At 42.3% G+C, this 18437-nt stretch overlaps 6 protein-coding genes across 6 annotated transcripts; 3 read left to right on the forward strand and 3 right to left on the reverse strand.

The window, feature by feature from the left end:
* Nucleotides 1–36: 36 nt before the first annotated feature.
* On the reverse strand, nt 37–2269 carry PCYB_111220 (hypothetical protein; the record flags this gene model as incomplete). The annotated part of the gene is made up of 6 exons (XM_004223000.1): nt 1955–2269; nt 1509–1616; nt 1070–1358; nt 735–808; nt 345–416; nt 37–138 (listed from the first exon to the last, which is right to left on the reverse strand). The coding sequence occupies exons 1-6, from the start codon at nt 2006–2008 to the stop codon at nt 37–39; spliced, it is 699 nt and encodes a 232-aa protein (XP_004223048.1). The 5' UTR covers nt 2009–2269.
* Nucleotides 2270–4634: 2365 nt separating this feature from the next.
* Nucleotides 4635–7466, forward strand: PCYB_111230 (RNase L inhibitor; the record flags this gene model as incomplete). The annotated part of the gene is made up of 3 exons (XM_004223001.1): nt 4635–6468; nt 6649–6670; nt 7409–7466. 3 exons carry the CDS (start codon nt 4635–4637, stop codon nt 7464–7466), a joined length of 1914 nt encoding a protein of 637 aa, XP_004223049.1.
* A 1178-nt stretch (nt 7467–8644) lies between these two features.
* On the forward strand, nt 8645–9871 carry PCYB_111240 (26S proteasome regulatory subunit rpn11; the record flags this gene model as incomplete). Its single annotated transcript, XM_004223002.1, has 3 exons — nt 8645–8788; nt 8944–9706; nt 9843–9871. The coding sequence occupies 3 exons, from the start codon at nt 8645–8647 to the stop codon at nt 9869–9871; spliced, it is 936 nt and encodes a 311-aa protein (XP_004223050.1).
* Nucleotides 9872–11116: 1245 nt separating this feature from the next.
* On the forward strand, nt 11117–11710 carry PCYB_111250 (hypothetical protein; the record flags this gene model as incomplete). The annotated part of the gene is made up of 3 exons (XM_004223003.1): nt 11117–11299; nt 11463–11489; nt 11600–11710. Coding segments are annotated over 3 exons (318 nt in total), but the record flags the coding sequence as incomplete, so codon positions are not given.
* Nucleotides 11711–11944: 234 nt separating this feature from the next.
* On the reverse strand, nt 11945–12708 carry PCYB_111260 (hypothetical protein; the record flags this gene model as incomplete). The annotated part of the gene is made up of 2 exons (XM_004223004.1): nt 11945–12452; nt 12483–12708. The coding sequence occupies 2 exons, from the start codon at nt 12706–12708 to the stop codon at nt 12070–12072; spliced, it is 609 nt and encodes a 202-aa protein (XP_004223052.1). The 3' UTR covers nt 11945–12069.
* A 2408-nt stretch (nt 12709–15116) lies between these two features.
* Nucleotides 15117–17849, reverse strand: PCYB_111270 (hypothetical protein; the record flags this gene model as incomplete). Its single annotated transcript, XM_004223005.1, has 2 exons — nt 15117–16279; nt 16424–17849. 2 exons carry the CDS (start codon nt 17847–17849, stop codon nt 15117–15119), a joined length of 2589 nt encoding a protein of 862 aa, XP_004223053.1.
* Nucleotides 17850–18437: the final 588 nt, after the last annotated feature.

An 18437-nucleotide genomic window follows, 5' to 3' on the forward strand; every position in this document is an offset into this window, starting at 1 on the left:
AGCCCCATCGGTAGCGTTAATTCTAAACCCCCACACTTAGAGGGAGTTCTTGCAAATGAAGCAGAGTGCCAGCTTGTTCGCAAGAGCCTTGAAACAGTGGATGTGATAAACAGATAGACAGTTGGTGCATTGCCTGCTCTGCAAAAAGGGGAGGGGATAATCGAAGAAATGAAGTTTGCGCGAAAGGGGCCAAAAAGGGGCCACACTCTCCGGAGGGCAAAGATGGTAAAGCATCTCGGCACCGAAGCGTTGTAGCTGCCAATCGTCTCAGCACAGAAGCGTTGCAACTGCCAATCCAATCGCCCCAGCACAGAAGCGTTGCAACAGCCAATCCAATCGCCTACCTCCACAATCACTGCGTTATTGCAAAGTGAGCACTTGTCCAAGTTGGTTAGAGGGAAATACTTTATCAGATCCTTCACGAAAAGTGAAAATTTACGCACGTGTGTTTGTGTGTGTAAGTGAAGATGCGCGTGAAAGTGCTTTTTCATCCGCATGTTCATGTGCTTTTTCATGTGCATGTTCATCTGCACGTTCATCTGCACGTCTATCTGCACGTCCATCTGCATGGGTGAAAACTTCTCGCGATCGCTTCTCCTCACCTACATGCCGCATTCGTTTCTGTTCATTCTTTTTTTTTTTTGTATAAACGTGCGAGCGTACCGTTGCATACCCACCAACACGCGCACACGTGCAGATGGCATGCTCGTGCAACTCGTCAAAATTGTCTTTACCGTAAAAAAACGGAGCCCAAGTGCTAACTCTCCTTGTTCCTTTCGTAGCCAGTTGTGGGTCAGCAATTTGTTAACTGCATATCAGTGGGGGGAAGGGAAGCACATACATCAATGTGTGTACATAAAATGAGCGGTATAAACGCGGTGCGTGTACTTTCAACATCTGAACATTGTGCGATAGCAGAGGGTCTGCGTGGCAAGAGAGGGGAGAAAAAGGGGACGACAAAAGAAACCCCCCATTCTTCCCCCATTCCTCCCCTCTCATATCACCATTCCTCCCTCATTCCTCCCCCCTCTTATCACCACTCGGGGAACCTCGCCCCTTTAAACCTTACGTATAGACTTCTGCACGTTGGAATTTTTTATGTTTAACTCAAGACACAAGGACTCATAAGTCACGCCCCCCCCGTCCACACTTAGGTACCGATTATTACTAATTATGTGATCAATAATTAAGTAATATAAACTTATTTCGTTCGTCTTAAATAGAGAGTTGAACAGATATTCATCCTTAATGCTATGAGCACCGGACTCGGGGGACATGTCCGCTTGGCCACTCTTCCTAGGTATTGTTAGTTTCTCGCACCCTATTATGAAGTACTCCTCTCCGTTTATCAGTTCGTTCTGCAGGGATGGGAAAAAGGGGAAAAAAAGGCGTTTGCACTTTGCGTTTTTTTTTCTATGAGTGGGTGAGCAGAGAGGCACACAAGTGGGAAAAAGGCAGAGCTTTTGTATGGCCCGTCTGCTTCGCTACCCCATGTGGACGTGTCATACATTTATGATAAACCCGAGCGACTCCAGCTGCTCATTCGCGTGTTGAATGATGTGGTTCACGTCCCCAAATTTTTTCAGCAAATTGAAAACGTACTTCTCCTTCAGGCACTATAAAGATGGGTGGGGGTGGAAAAGAGGCATGTCAAAACGGTTAAAGTAACATTTGTGTGCATATCTGCCCAAATGTTATGTCCTCCCGCTCATGGAAAAAAAAAAACGCACACAGAATGAAGCGGTGTGAAGCGGTGTGAAGCGGTGTGACGCGGCATGAAGCGGCGGTATGCCACACCTCTGCCTTGTGGCATTATTCCCCATTGCTAAAAAACCGCTAATCTTTTCATATCCTTTGGGAAGAAGTAACAAAGCGGGGATTTTGCCCCTATTTTTGTTCCCCCCCCCGTTGGCAATTCCTGTCCCAAGTCTTTCTCTTCCACTCCTCGCTTAACCTTCTCCTTAATCAGAAGCTGGGATAAAATCCGCGCCGCCCACTCCACCTCCATTGTTCACAAAGTTGGGTGATTTATTAAAATGCGAAGAAAGGGGGAGATGGGCGTAGAATGACAGCTTGGCCCGCTCACGTTAAGGTGTAAATGTATTGACACGGCAGGGGAAGTGTTTCCCGTGGGTACGCATATCAATGGGCAAAGATTATATGCAAATTTACAAGCAAATATATTTATAGGCAAACACATACATGTGCACATTTGAAGCGTAATCGCTTTTTCTGCATACAGCAAATGAACAGCTCCGCGTTTTCCCCCGCACTGCACATAAAAGGCAAAGTTGGTCCATCACACCTGCCAGGTTGGAAGTAGTTTCGCTATTCTCTTTGCATGTTTTGTTTTCTCCTTTTCTCCTTTTCTCCTTTTCTTCCTTTTTTTTTTTCCTTTTTTATGGCGTTGCCCAATCGCAACCCCCCCAAAAATTGCTCAAACAAAAGAGTCAAATGTTACAGGCCAGAAATGAAAAAAAAATTTGGGGATAAATTCTCCCCAGAAAACAGCTATCCTTGCCGCATGAATTTTTCTCCTCACCCAATTTTGGGCACCTGCATATGTAGCCTTGCAACTTTGCAACTTTGCAACTTTGCAGCTTTGCAACTTTGCAACTTTTTGCTACTTTGCTACTTTGCAATTTGAAGCGTTTTGTACCGTTTTGTACCGTTTTGTACCGTTTTGTACCGTTTTGTACCGTTTTGTACCGTGTTGTAGGGTTTTCCGGGGGGTTACACTTGCCCAGGCGTGTCAGCGCTTCTTATCGCCCCAAAAAGACGCAGGGGGGGAGGGGATACAAAGTTAGCGGCATGCGTAGTGATCGACTTATGTTACCCATATGTTACGGACGGACGATGGTCTGATCTCCTTACATGAAGCGCCCACCCATCTACTTCCCCCCTGTGTGCACAACTGCACCTACCCTGTGCAAGCGCCTTGCCTCCTGCTCAGGCCCCTGCTCAGGCCCCTGCTCAGGCCCCTGCTGCAACCCCCCTCAAACCTTACATTTTCGACACGACAACTATAGTACCATTGTGGTGGCCCCCCTTTCTTTTAAAACCCCAAACATAGCTGTTAGGCCATATTTTCTCCCAAGCAGCATCGTCAAATGTGAATAAAAATGCTAAACGAACATGAGCATATATTTTCTTATGCATCATTGGATGCACATTTAGTGGGTCCTTCCTAAACAAACCTCTTCCCCCAAAGCTGAACCATCTCCCCTGGGCGCATTCATCTGCTCCAACGGTTGCAACGTTCACGTGACTCCTTCCCCCGCAGGCCCAAATCGGTGGCCATTTTTATACTTGAAAAAAAAAAAAACCTACAAATGGAAATCCTTCGCCTTTTAAAGCGGCGTTATTTTTCCTTTCTCCTTTTTTTTTCCTTCTTTTTTTCCTTTTTTCTTTTTTTCGCTTTTTCGTTTTCACCTTTTTTCGCACAAGGATGGGAAAAATATGACTTTCCTTTTTTCCCCCCAATTTTGAAGAGTGATTCATTAAGGAGCAATTTTTGCGTTTTTTTTTAAGCAATTTTTGGTTTCATTTTTTCGCGTTTTTGCGACAGCTCGTTTTGGTAACCTAGCATTTTGGCATTTTGGCATTTTGGCATTTTGGCATTTTGGCATTTTGGCATTTTGGCATTTTCCTTTTTTACTTTTTCATTTTCCCTTTTTCTTTTTCCCCTTTTCATTTTCCCCTTTTCGTTTTCCCTTTTTTGTTTTCCCTTTTTGGTGCCTCCCCCCCGCTTTTTTTCCCCACCTGGTTGTTATGCTCCTGCGCCCTCCTCTGCGCCCCTCCGTTCGCCGTACAGCTGGGGAAACCGCGCCTTCCCCACTTTTTCACGCAGGCAAATTTGCACTCATTTTTGTCAAAAGGTCAGTGCGCTCGATCGCGCGCCCGTTTTGCTTCTCCCAACCGCGACATATGCGCATGTAAGTACATACATAGGATGCGTGTATGCATATACATAATGCATAGTATGTAATGCGTAGTATGTAATGCATAACATGTAATGCATAGTATGTAATGCATAATACGTGCGTGGGTTTTCCCCCCGTTTTGCTTTCGCCGCGCGCACGAACAACACACGTAAGCGCCATCGAGTGCTGAAATGTGCACAGGAAAAAATATAAAAATAAAACGAGGCCCTCCCCCCCCAGAACGGAGGGAATAAAAACCACTTAGCTGCTTAGCCGCTTAGCCGCTTAGCTGCTGATCTTCTGAGACACTGGGTGAGGCGATCTCCAAGTTGTGTTTCCCTCGAAGAACAGTTCCTCGTTTAGCGGCACACGCCTCTGAAATTGAAGTGCCACATTGTTTGCACATAACCCAACAGCAACACGGAAGGCAAAAAAAAGTTCGACTGGTTAACCGATGAGACATTTTGCACCCCGCCCTGCATCGTGAAGACATTCCTGTTCCACACCACGTAGCAGCGTTTTTTTTTAAGGGAGCGCAGCTCACACACGCACACCTGCGAGGACAACACAAAATATAAGCCAAACGGGCTGTACGCGTGTGGTACGCGTGTGAAGTGGACTACTTCCTTCTCCCCCAAGTTAAACAACGTCCTCCAAAAGGAACGCCCATCACGTCACGTGAACACACACGCCGCTAATCTCGCGAACAGGATGAAGAAGAAAAACAAGGAGGACCTGTACAAGGAGAACAAGCTGGAGGCGTCCAAGTTAAGGATAGCCATCGTCAGCACAGATAAGTGCAAGCCAAAGAAGTGCCACCTGGAATGCAAAAAAAATTGCCCAATAGTCAAAACAGGAAAGTTCTGCATAGAAGTAGAGCACGCATCTAAGATAGCCTACATAAGTGAAACCCTATGCATAGGATGTGGTATATGTGTGAAGAAGTGCCCCTTCTCCGCCATAACAATTATTAACCTGCCAAAGGATATAAACAAAGATGTCGTACATAGGTACGGACCGAACACTTTTAAACTACATAGACTACCCGTACCCAAGTTAGGACAAATATTAGGTCTAGTAGGAACCAATGGAATAGGAAAATCAACTGCTTTAAAAATTTTGTCATCTAAATTGAAGCCCAACTTGGGTAAGTTCAGTAACCCTCCTGAATGGAGAGATATCTTATCCTTTTTCCGAGGGAATGAGTTGCAAATATTTTTTACAAAGTTGTTGGAGGAGCAATTGACTCCAATTATAAAACCACAGAATGTAGATTTGATCCCAAAACAAATTAAAGGAAATATTTTAGACATAATAAACAAAAAGGATAAGCTGAACAAAAAGGATCAATATATGACTGCACTCGAGTTGGACCATTTACTAGATCGAAATGTAGAAGACTTAAGTGGAGGAGAGTTGCAAAGATTTGCTCTACTTATATCAATTATTGGACAAACAACTAATGTATATATGTTTGACGAACCCAGCAGTTACCTTGATATTAAGCAACGTATATCCATGGCCAAAATTATACATAGCTTAGTTAGACATGATAACTACATCATAGTAGTTGAACACGACCTTTCCATTTTGGATTATCTAAGTGATTATGTTTGCTGTCTCTGGGGAAAGGCAGGGGCATACGGAGTGGTTACCTCTCCTTTTTCTGTACGAGAAGGTATTAATGTCTTCCTTGATGGATTCGTGCCAACTGATAATTTACGAATAAGAGAAGAATCCCTAAATTTTAAGCTAGCCACAGATCAAGACGTAACAGATGAAGACAAAAAAAGACTCCATTTTTATAACTACCCAACTATTAAAAAAACGCTAAATAGTTTCACCTTAACTATCGATAAAGGAATCTTCTCCGAGTCAGAAGTTTTTGTTCTCTTAGGTCAAAATGGAAGTGGAAAAAGTACATTCATACGTCTCTTTGCAGGACTCATCAAACCGGATAATGTCGATAGTCTCGGTTTTCTTGAATCTCTTAGCGTTTCTTACAAACCACAACAGATACAGGCAAAGTATACGGGAACTGTGAGACAGCTACTCATGTCCAAGTTAAAGGGACTGTACACAGATCCCTACTTTAATAATGAAATTATTAAGCCGTTAAAAATTGAAGGCATCCTCGACAATCAAGTTCTAACCCTATCAGGAGGAGAGTTACAAAAAGTTGCCATTATCATTACCCTGGCGAAGAACACAAATATCTACCTCATCGATGAACCCTCTGCTTACTTAGATTCCGAACAAAGAATCATTGTCTCCAAAATTATTAAGCGCTTCATTCTTAATACAAACAAAACGGCATTTGTCGTAGAGCATGATTTTATTATGGCTACCTATTTGGCGGATCATGTCATCGTCTTCGATGGGCAGGCGGGAGTCAACACCGTTGCCAATACACCCCAAACGCTCGTGGCGGGCATGAACAAATTTCTGAAAATTATTGACGTAACCTTTAGGCGAGACCCCACCAACTACCGACCCAGGATAAACAAGTACGACAGTGTCAAGGACAAGGAGCAGAAGCTCAACGGTAAGTCACGCCCAGGCAAGGGAAAAGGAGAGACAAGGGGAGAGAAGGAGAGATAAGGGGAGAAAAAAGAGAAGAACTTAGTTACCTCCCTGTGTACATCTACTTGCCTGCCTGTGTACATCTACTTACCCACCTATGTATGTATTCATTCCTGCGCACGATTGCCCCCCCTCCCCGCAGGCACCTACTTCATCATCGACGAGTAACAAATGGGACTGCCCAAGACCCACCTCTAAATCCACTCGCAGACCCTTTAACCCCCCTTCGGCAAAATAACAAATTGGTACCACTCCCCGTGTGTGTATTACGGCTGGGCCTAACTGGGCCACCCTGGACGCGCGCCCTCCCTGCCGTCCCTCCTCTCTTACCTTTGTCTGTTTGTCTAAACGGGTACATGTGCAAGCGAGTACATGTGGAAGCGAACACACGTACAAGCGAACACGTGCAAACTTACACATGTACAATCCTACACGCGTGTGTATGCGTACCTCTACCTTTCGATTGCTCCCTTTCGATTGCTCCCTTTCAACCCACCAAGCCTTATATGTGCCTCCCTGCCCACCTTCTTTCATGTGCCCATTTTAATTCATAGCCCATGCCTGTGCCCCCGCCTCCCCGTGAAAGCAATTTTCACTGATATATAACTTTTTAAAATTTTATCTTTTTTGGTTTAAACATTTTAAAATTCGCTCCCCGTCCTTCTCACGGAACGGACTCTTCACGATCATGTCCCTCCCCACGATCATGTCTCTCCCCACGACGCGATGCTAGCCATTCGCGCTGCACCGCTGCTAATCACTCGCGCTACACCGCTGCTAATCACTCGCGCTGCACCGCTGCTAACCATTCGCGCTACACCACTGCTAACCATTCGCGTTATACCGATTCAACCGTGGTGCCTTCTTCGTCCCCCCTTTTTATTATTGTACACACCTCTAAGGCATAATTACGCATCTTTGAGAAAAATCTCCAACTGGGTTAGAGACAACGGATGCTGAAAAGCCAAACAGCTGTTACAACTGCGCAGGGGGCGAACAGGGGTCAGTTTTTTTACCACTGCCATAACCACAATCCCGCCGTTCCCAAATAATGTATTGCCAATCCACCAAAGAAGCAAAGTCGTAGTAACTTCCCACCCCATTGAAAATTTCTCACGTGATGATCTCCACATGCATATCCCTACGTGCAAACATACACAGCATAACATATTTTTACACAGTTATTACCTTCACGTGAATTTACCACTCGGTTAGCTCGTTCCCTGTACAGTGCACTCCACTGGCAATTCCTCCTTTCCTAATTTTTCATTTTAGCAGGATACAAATATAGGTTATGCTGCTGCTGGAAGTTGCGTTGCCTATTTTCGTTTCTTCCTTTTACCGACTGTATTTTTAAACCGGGCCGATGAGAACCAGCCTCGCTTTCGTTCCCCACCCTCATACGTTACGCATACGCATACGCATACGCACAGCAGGAATTAAAAATGTGATGAGGACGATTCGCGCCGCATTATACTGTGCAATGTTTTGTGTGGTATTTTAGCCAAAAAATTCACAAAAAAATGACAAAAAATTTAACCAAAATTTACCAAAAATTGACACAACTTGCGCCATTTTGCGCGTTTTTTTTTTTTTTTTTGGACCCCACTTTTGCTTCTCCCAGCTGCGCCTCTCCCCCAACGAGTCACAAAATGCACGCATAAACTCACCGCCAACCAAATCGTGCCTCATTTTTTTCCATTATCAGAGCGCACAGAGCGAGGGTATATATATAAATAATATATATAATATATGTAACCCCCCTTGCAAGACGTGCCAGCAGACCACCCGTTGAATCATCAGGCAGTGAAGAGGCGAACAGGCCACCGCATAAGCATATGTGCACCCATACGGTTATGCGCCATTCGTAGGTACTCCCATGCGAAGACGCTTACACCGTGGAGGGAAGAGTCACCACCCCAGGGGATATCCCATCTCCTAGTGAGCCACACTCCTCCGCAGCACATAATTAATACGCACGGATGATCTTCATCTCGACGTGTTCTACCCTCTCAAAGTGCTAAAGGCTAAGTGTGTTTATGTAGCATACTCACTTCTACGAGCACCCAGTAGACGAGCCAACGACAAAAAAATTAGTCATTCTAGCTTACCTCTCTATACACAACATTACCAAATAAATGGCGGGAATTCCCTCCTCCCTTCGAGAACTTTTTTATTCCTTCTCGGATGGCAATGGAATGAACAATGAAGCGTTGGCGGACACCAGCGAGCAGGTGTACATCTCCCCCCTGGCCCTTCTGAAGATTTTGAAACATGGACGGGTAAGCCACACTTGCAGAGTCCCAGTGGTAGAACCCTAAGTGGAGGGTCCACTCACCTTCACCGCGTTGCCACTTTACTACCGTACCGCTTTCACCGCGTAACAATTCACCGCTTTACGATTCACCGCGTTACCATTCACCGCTTCCCCCCCCAGGCAGGAGTGCCCATGGAAGTGATGGGGTTGATGCTGGGCGAAATAGTAGACGAATATACCATCCGAATTGTCGACGTCTTTGCGATGCCACAGTCAGGGAACAGTGTGAGTGTGGAGGCAGTGGACCCAGTGTACCAAACGAACATGTTAGAGGAATTAAAAAAAACGGGGAGACACGAAATGGTTGTTGGATGGTACCACTCCCACCCTGGATTTGGCTGCTGGCTCTCCGGAACAGACGTAAATACACAAAAGAGTTTTGAACAATTAAACCCAAGGACAATCGGTGTTGTCGTAGATCCAATACAATCGGTCAAAGGAAAAGTAGTCATCGATTGCTTTCGATTAATAAATCCACATATGCTAATGCTCGGACAAGAACCCAGACAAACCACATCGAACATTGGCTACCTAACCAAACCAACCCTAACAGCACTAGTACATGGCCTCAACAGAAACTATTACTCCATAGTTATTAATTACAGAAAAAACGAATTAGAGAAAAATATGCTCTTAAATTTACACAAAGATGTTTGGGGCAACCCCTTAAAGCTAATTGACTTTAATGAGCAAAAAAAAAATACAGACGAAAATTTGGATAGCATTAAAAAGCTAACAGCTTTGTACAACAAAAATTTACGAGGAGAAATGAAGAAAACGAATCAGGAAATTATTCTGGAGAATATCGGAAAGATAGATGCCAAAAAGAGAATCCAGAACTCCGTGGAAACGTTATTGAATGATTCTATTCTCACCTGCATCGGTATGGCCCTTGGGGAACAACCTCCATGGTTGCCCATAAAATTGGCAAGACCCACTCACACCATTGGGCCTCATTCGTACACTTCCATTTTGTTCATTTTGTTCATTTTTTCTTTTTTTCTTTTTTCCCCCCCTAGGAACCATGGCAAACACTCTGTTCTTTTAGACACCCGCGGTGTAAAAGAAAAATAATTTTTTTTCCTTTTTTCTCCTTTTTTTTCTCCTTTTTTTTCTCTTTTTTTCTTTTTTTCTCTTTTTCTCCTTTTTTTCTCTTTTTTCCGTAATGGTGCACCTACATGGTGATGGAGGCATGCGGAACGATTCTCCTTCTATGGTGCGAAATTTCGACGAGGTGGCCCCCATCATAGTGGCCATGTAAGACGGCCCAGAATTAGCCGCCCATATATGAGGATCACCAAACGGGTGATAGCTCTCGCAGTGGTGGCAGGCGAGAGAGTTAAATACAGACGCAGTGCAAAGCAGACGCAGTGTAAACCAGCCGCAGAGTAAAGCAGACGCACTTTGCACATCTCACTAGAGACCTTCCCCCTTTTTGTAACCCATTAATCTCAAATTTTAACTTAACGTCAGGCACGTTCATAACCTATGTGTATTCAGTTCAACACCCCCATACACTCTTCTGCTTGCAGCGTTTGCACATTTATGAATACCAACATTTTAAAATATCAGAACAGCCGCTTTTTCTCTTTTAATATTTGCTCACTCAGGTGTTACTCCCAAACGGGAGGGCAAGGAGGCTTTTCTGCCGAACACACCAACGAAATAGGAGCAGATCATTTACAGCTCCATTCTCTTCCTTTTTTTTAAAAGCAATATATCGACGCAATTTTTATCAACCGCTTTTAAAATGTTGGTCAATCATTTTCTCCTGAAAAAAAGAAAAATTAAAATGTTCCATTTGGAATAAAAAAGGGGGATGACCCAGGTTTAGGTTTTTTTTTTTTTTTTTCGAAAGGAAATTTTTTTTTTTAACCTTTTTTCGTTTATTTCTACTTCCGTAAGGCGCTTATTTATTCTCCCCCCACGCTCATAGCCATTCTCCCATTCTCCAATCCTCCCATTCACCCATACACAAACCAAAAGATCGAATTGGCTATTTCAAGAGGTCCACCAAATGTACCATGTCGCCCCTTGCCAAAATCGCACACCTTATGCCCACATACTAGCGCGCCTGTGCGGACACTCCCCCCCCAAAAAAAAAACACATAATATCAGATAGGCTTCCCACTACACCCACTTTGCCAAAGAAATATGATCAAAAAAACCCTTTTCTTCTTATCCTGTGTGATACTTTCCGAACTGAGTTGTAAGCTTGAAGTACCCACCAAGTAGCCTCTACTCCAATCCGTAATGAACACCTTCACTCCTCATTTTTGCCTCCCCTCCTCAGGTGCATCTCCCAGCTACAAAGAATGCTTGTCTGTAACCAACGAGGAAGAAGTTCTATCCTACTGTAAAAACGAATCTGATTGTTATTTTAAAAATGTTAATGGCTCCGACAACTCAACGATTATTTGTGTGTGTAAAAAATATGTGGATGATTATTTTTTCGCCGGACCGGATTGTTCAATAAGTAAGTTTTTTTTTTTAAACCCCCTTGTATGAAAGTACGTAGCTAATGTAACCTGACTGCTGCACACATTACCCTTTTTTAAGCCCACCCCCCCAGTGGTCACTTCTCTCATTTTTACCTCACCTTATTCAACCTCCCCCTCCCTTCTTCTCCTTCCCTACAGAAATTTCTTACCACTACCAAACGATGAGTAACAGCCACATGTTTTCTCCCGTCTAAGATTCAGCTATATGTAGCCATTTCGTCTGCTCACTTTTGCAACGCATTTTTTTTTTTTTTTCTCTCCCTCCCATTTTACAGAAAACAACGAAGTTATGAACACCAGTTGGATCGAAGACCTGTTCAACATCAACCCCTGGAAAAATGAAGAAAACCGAGTTGGAAAAATTTGCATCAACCCCAGCTGCAGGTAGGTTGCCATCAGTTCAGCTTAATATAATGCGGCACTCGCCATATTCGAAAAAAAAAAAAAAAATCAGCGCAAAATTGTGAAGAAAAAAGTGTAGTTATACTGCCCCGCCAAATCATCAAACGGTGTGCACACCGAAATGGGCCAACAAGGGTATAGGCATCAGACAGCTGCACACATACACATGTAGACAGATATGATGGTGCACATCACCCAACATGGGGGCGTAACCCCTACTCTTGGGACAATTCCTCCCGAAGGATATGCTCGTACTCATGCAACAGCTTACTTTTTATACTCCTAGCCACCATCATATATTCCTTCTGAGCAGGCTTCAGTAGCTCATCCAAATCTTCATTAATCATTGCGTAAATATTTTTTTTTTTTCCCGAATGTTTTTTAATACCTCATTTTCGTACTCGTAAAATTCGTTTATCTTTCTCTCCTCCTCGGCAATGCTCGGGGCATCAACTTGGTTAACTCTGTCCATGTTCACCTCGGTTACTTCTCGCTTAACTTTATCAGTTATATCTTTCAGGACGGCCATTTGCTTCACCTCCGTATCGTTCGCGTTGTGAGTGAGCTCTCCGTTTTGGTCATGCACACTTAGGATAACCGTTTTCTCGTCTTCAGCGGCGGGGTAATCCGTGTCGTCACTCGCACCGTCCTCTTCCTCCTCCTCATCATCATCATCGCTTTCATCCTCTATCGTGGCTGCACCCCGCACGCTTATAAAGGATTCTTCTGCTGGAGGTTCATTTATGCCTTGATCAACCCCTTTCCCCACTGAATACACACTTCTCAGACCTCCCCTATGATGCGCCTTATTGAGCCTCCCCCCAAAATCATCAGCATCAGTTGTGCTCAATAGGGACGCGCCACGTTCACCCACACCATCTCCATTTTTATTATCCGCCCATCTTTCGGAACTCCCATATGCCGTTATGGCGCAGAGATAAATCAACAGAATGCATTTAAAACAACATATGCACACTTTCATTCTGTAAAAATTGACAAAAAAAATGGGGAATGCATGCACTTTCTGTTTTCTAAATGTGCACACGCAGTGAAGAAAAACAAAAAAAAAAAAAAAAAAATAAATAAAATTAGAGCAAAGTAAGGAAAAGATAAACGAAACACATCAAACGACATAGCAGTGCATAAAATGAAGATTTCAAAAAAAAAAAACTGCTACCCCCTTTGTCAGACACACGTCTCTTACTGCAAAAGCTAACTAGACAAAATTAGAAAACAAAATGAGAACAAAGGAATATAAACCTCTTCTTTCAAAATGCACAAACGATGAAGCACCTTTGTGGGAATTTGCGATAGACAAATTAATTTATATGGCTCAAAAATGGACAAAGGGTGTCTTTCCTTATTTCCCTCTTAAGTAAGTGTATTTATGCACACACTTCTGTGAATGTTAGAAAAAATCTGCGTTCACAGAAATCTGCTAAATTATAAAATACGAGCTACAAAACCGTAGCGAGTTTCCCCAACCTTTTGGCTAGCTAAAAAAAAAAAAATAATAAAAAAAAAAACAGCCACATATCGTATGAATGTTCATAATTTTTTTTTTTTTTTTTTATTTAGCTAGCCAAGTATACGACATAGCCATATGCCCACCACTGCAAAAAAACGACGTACAATTGTACACACCGAGCCTGCTCTCTCTCCCAAAATGTTCAAAACAAGTGGAAGATAAAAGATAATGAAAAAAAATAAAATAAAGATAACTTTACAGATCATACTTTTAAAAAATTCCATCGAAAGGGTCAAAAGTGTCTTTTAATTCGGACAATGCGTTTAAAAAAAGACTCCTCAATTGTTGCACCACTCCTGGGCGTCAAAAAAAAAAAAAAATGCTACTGAAAAAATAAATCCCCCAAATGAACAATAGCATGCGTTTCAAAATTAGCTTATTGTACCGACTACACTGGCAATTTCTTCCTTTTTAATTTTAGACCATCTCATAATGCGAAAGGTTAGACCAACGTTGTTCCCTGCAAACGGATGTTCTTTAAAATGGTTAAGAATTGGTCCCCACTTGCTCTTTTTCCACCTTTTCCGTTTTTCCCTCCCTTCCACCATCCCCATCTCAGTGGCAACACCGAATGACGCAGGGCCAAAACAAATTTTAACGACCTCGCACCTCTTCGCTCACACTTCGGTCCATACACTCACTGCACCACCAAAAAGATGGACGCAAGGAACACACAAGCACATCTCGCAGAGCTTACGCGACAAATAAGAATCAGTCACAAAAAGACCAAAGTTTTGGTTTAGCAAATAAGCTAGAAATGAAAAAACTGTAAAACAAATCATTCAAAAATCAACAAATCAATCAATTCGTAACGAGCCGCTTAAGCAGCGCGTAAACAAAAAAAAAAAAAAAATACATGCATACATACATATATACATACGGACGACAAAATCCATAGTTAAAAACAAATTAACAAATAATGCCAAATTTAAACAACAAAAATCGTAATCTATCAGGGAACGAAACGCATTTAAAAGGGTTACAGTTACATATGCACCAGACATGGCGCTAGCGATTTTTGTAAATGGGAAAAAGCCACAAAAATCCTGCTCATGCTCATTTTTGGAAAATGTGCACGGCTCTTACAACGTTAAAAATAAAGAAGTGTGTAGCAATCGTAATAGACGCAGTTGTAGAATAAGCTAAGTTGTAGCTACTCCTTTTTCCCTTCGCTCGATTTTTCAAAATCATCGAATTCTTGAATTATATTCTTGTCAGAAGGCGCGGGATTTTTCAACTCGTCCTTTACTTTTTTTTCCATCTTTCTCAAATTTTTGTATTCTTTATTAATTTTCTTTATTTCGCTTTTTATTTTCTTCCTGTTTAAGGTATTTTCATCACTTGGTTCGTCTGATACGCTTAAGAAGGACCTTTTGCTATTCGAACCTTCGTTCTCCCAGGGGTCGTTATAACTCTGTTTTGGATCCTCCTCCTTAGACATCACTATACTACCTTCTATGCCAGAATTGGATGATTTATTCGTTATGTGACCATTTCCAGCTGTGCTTTTTTCTTCCTTTTTTGTTTTCTCGAATCCATTTTGCGCCTTATCGATGCCTTCCTGCGCTCTGTTTACGCCTGCTTGGGCTGCTTCCTGCGCCTTGTCAATGCTTTTCTGTGCTTTGTTTACGCCTGCTTGGACTGCTTCTTGCGCCTTATCGATGCCTCTCTGCAATTTGTTTACGCCTGCTTGGACTACTTCCTGCGCCTTATCGATGCCTTTGTGCACTTTGTTTACTCCTGCTTGGGCCATTTCCTGTGCCTTATCGATGCCCTTTTGCGCCACTTTCTCCGCCATATCCATGCCCTTTTTGGCCATTTTCTCCACCTTATTCATGCCTTTTTTGGCCAATTCCTGCGCCTTATTCATGCCTTTCCATGCCCTTTTTGGCCACTTTCTCCGCCTTATCGATGCCTTTCTTCACTTTTTTTACTCCTGCTTTGGCCACTTCCTGCGCTATATCCATGCCCTTTTTGGCCACTTCCTCCGCCATATCCATGCCCTTTTTGGCCACTTCCTCCGCTTTATCGATGCCCTTTTTGACCACCTTTTTCATCTTTTTCACCTTTTTTTCCCCCTTATCGATACCCTTTTTCGTTACCTTTTTGACTTTATCAATCGCATCCTTCCCTACATGCACAGCCTTATCGACGAATTCTTTCCCTTCCCTTTTGAGACGCTTTCCTTCCCTTTTTGCCGCATCCTTAAGTTTACGAAAGCCATCCATTCCCACATCTTTTAGGTTCTCGAATCCACTTTTCGCTTCCTTTTTAAGTTTATCCACATTCTTCTTTGAGACCAATTTCGCCTTCGTAAGAAATTTCTTTACCCCTTTTTTTGCCTCCTTATATTTCATAGAACCCTTTTTAGATGCTTCTTTAATTTTCCCCACCATTTTGTTAGCCTTCTTGGATAGCTCGTCCATGTTGAAGTTCTCCCCTATGACACTGGACACTTTATTTGTAGCTTTATCTATTAAATGTTCCGACCCCTTTTTTAATAAATTACCCAACAGGTCCTTCATGCCTAGTGATGAGAGGTCGGGTTCCGCACAAAATTTCTCACGGAACTTCTCACCCTGCTTCTCATCGTCATCACCATCGTTATCATCACCGTACTCCTCATCGTCATCATCATCCTCATCATCATCCCCATCCATGTCGCATTCCTTACCGCATTCCATATCGCATTCCGTATAGCATTCCCTAATGTCTTCCCCATCGTATTCCCTATCGCATTCCCCATTGCATTCCATATTGCATTCCTTCTTGCAATCGTCTTCGTTATAATCTTCCTCCTCATCCACTTCCACTTCATCCGCGTCCACTTCTTCCCCCTCGTCGTCCATTTCGTAACTTATCATCCCTGTCGACGTATCAACAAAGGACGCAGTATCTGCGAAAACTTTTTGGCTTTCTTGCCAGTTAGAAGTATCCTCCTTAGGGGTGTCCCTTTCGCTAGCTGTCACACCCATCTGACTGTCATCACCCATAAACGCACTGCTCAATTTCGTAGAGACATAATCTACTATCGGCATGCGGGAAGAGGCATTGAAAAAGGAATCAGCATATGTTGCGTCTTCCCCGCCTGAATTCCTCGCTCCCTCGTCGCTCAACTCATCACTTCTCACCCCATCATCGAGCATCTGAAAATTTCCCCCTCGCACACTTCGCGAAAACGTCGAATCATCTGCAAATACTTCACTTTGCAGAATTGCTCTAAAAAAGACTTCACATTTGTCCTTATCATCACCACTAGCCAAAGAGTTCTCCTCCGAGGTTTCCCCTGGGGCATATCTAAAATCGTGAATCTTAATATCTACCTCTTTCGTGTTAGGTGATTCTTCCACTAGGGTTTTCCCCTCCTCGCTCGCCAATATAGAATCTAATCGCTGACTCCCTTTCAGCACTTCATAGCAATCAAATGTCTGCTCAACTGAGTCTATGAAAATTTCGTCCAGGTCTTTTTCTGCAACCCTGTCGCTGTTAGCATCCTCCGCATTAGTGCTTCCATTGCGTAGCAAATTTATTACCTTTTTTTTCATCATAAAAGAGTCCTTTAAATTTGTCAATATTTCGTAAAGTGCAAATTTTTCAGCATTGGCGTCAGGCGCATTATCGGTCGAACTCGCATCACCTGCTTCCACTTCATCGCACCCTTTTAGAAGATCCCTTTCGCTCAATAATTTGTTTTTGATTGACGAAGGGATGATGAACCTACTACTTGCACTCTCCAAGTAGCTAACAATATCATCGATCGTTTCGGCATACTCCGAATTAGGGCATGAATTAAGATTAAAATTACCATTCCTCAGTTCCACACTTGATAGGATGGAGTCATTTGACTCGGTCGATTTGTCCAACTGCTTGTACTCATGATCTAGAATCTCTTCGGTATCACTAACTTGATCCTCTTTCGGTAAAAAGGACATATAGTCTAGCGATTTATCCAATCCTTTGAATAACTCGCTCTTGTTATTTTCGCTTAATTTATCCAAATTTAAATTAAATGTGTACCTCATGTAGCAGTAAGTAGTAGATTCTTCATCCGATTTTTTCTGATAGACCTTGCGCAGCATATGGACATCATTTTCGGTAGATTCCTCGGTTGAAATAACTTTCATGTCACTTGCGTCGTGTGCAGGGATTTCCTCCTCACTCCCAGCATGTTCTCCCCCAGCCGAAGCGGCATCATTGCCATTATCATCATCGTCATTATCATTAGCACTGTCATCACCATTATCATCAGTCCTGTCAGCACCATCGTCGCCCGCATCACCACTCAAATTTTGCAAACTTGCGGCGCTGCCCCTCTTCGATTCACTCAAGCCTTTAATTTTGTCCACTTCTTGTACGACTAAGGCCCGCTCGAGGACATTTTCCTTTATTTTTTCGAAAATTTTAATTTTAATTTTTTTCCCATTCTGAACAATGTTCTTCTCTTTCTTCAAGTGCTCATGAGATAGCAACAAATCTTTGTCGACCAACTCAATCTTCAAATTGATCTTTTTATCGTGAAACGTCCCACAATAGAGATCCGGGAGGCAAAAAAGCACAAAGCAAAAAATAGTGGCTAATATGTTAAACTTCCCCATATTTATTTATGCTATATAATAATCAAAGAGACAGTGTATGATTTGAAAAAAAAAAAATGAAACAAAATTGCGTGTTTATATGTAGAACAAACTGCAATTGTTAAAGAAGATACACACGTCTGATTAATCAAACTCGTCGTAAAACAGCGTCTTACTCAAATTTGTTGGTATACACTACGTTCAATCAAATAATGCATTTTTTTAATTTGTCAAATAAAATGAAGATCTTTGTTTTTGTTTATTTTTATTTTTAAAATAAATATATTTAAATGTATCATTATCTTATTTTTAAATTAACATTTTAAAAAAAAATAGTGTTGACGAAAAAATGAAAATTCGAAAAAAAAAAAACCTATACAACATTGTTTTTTTTTTTTTTTTTTTTTCCTAAAATGGCTACAAAAAGTAAAAGCAGTGTGTAAATGAAGCTAAAATTTGAAAAAAAATGTAGCTATTTCACTTTCTTACCTGACCCGTTCATAAGAAATTGTCTTTATTATCCCCTTTTCTAAAACATTTTTTGTAATACAGCTAGCCATTTTGCATTATTCTGGGCTAACGAGAAAAAATACCTGAATGGTACATAAT

The sequence above is a fragment of the Plasmodium cynomolgi genome, chromosome 11 (assembly GCF_000321355.1).
Source record: "Plasmodium cynomolgi strain B DNA, chromosome 11, whole genome shotgun sequence".
Classification (NCBI taxonomy): Eukaryota; Apicomplexa; class Aconoidasida; order Haemosporida; family Plasmodiidae; genus Plasmodium; species Plasmodium cynomolgi.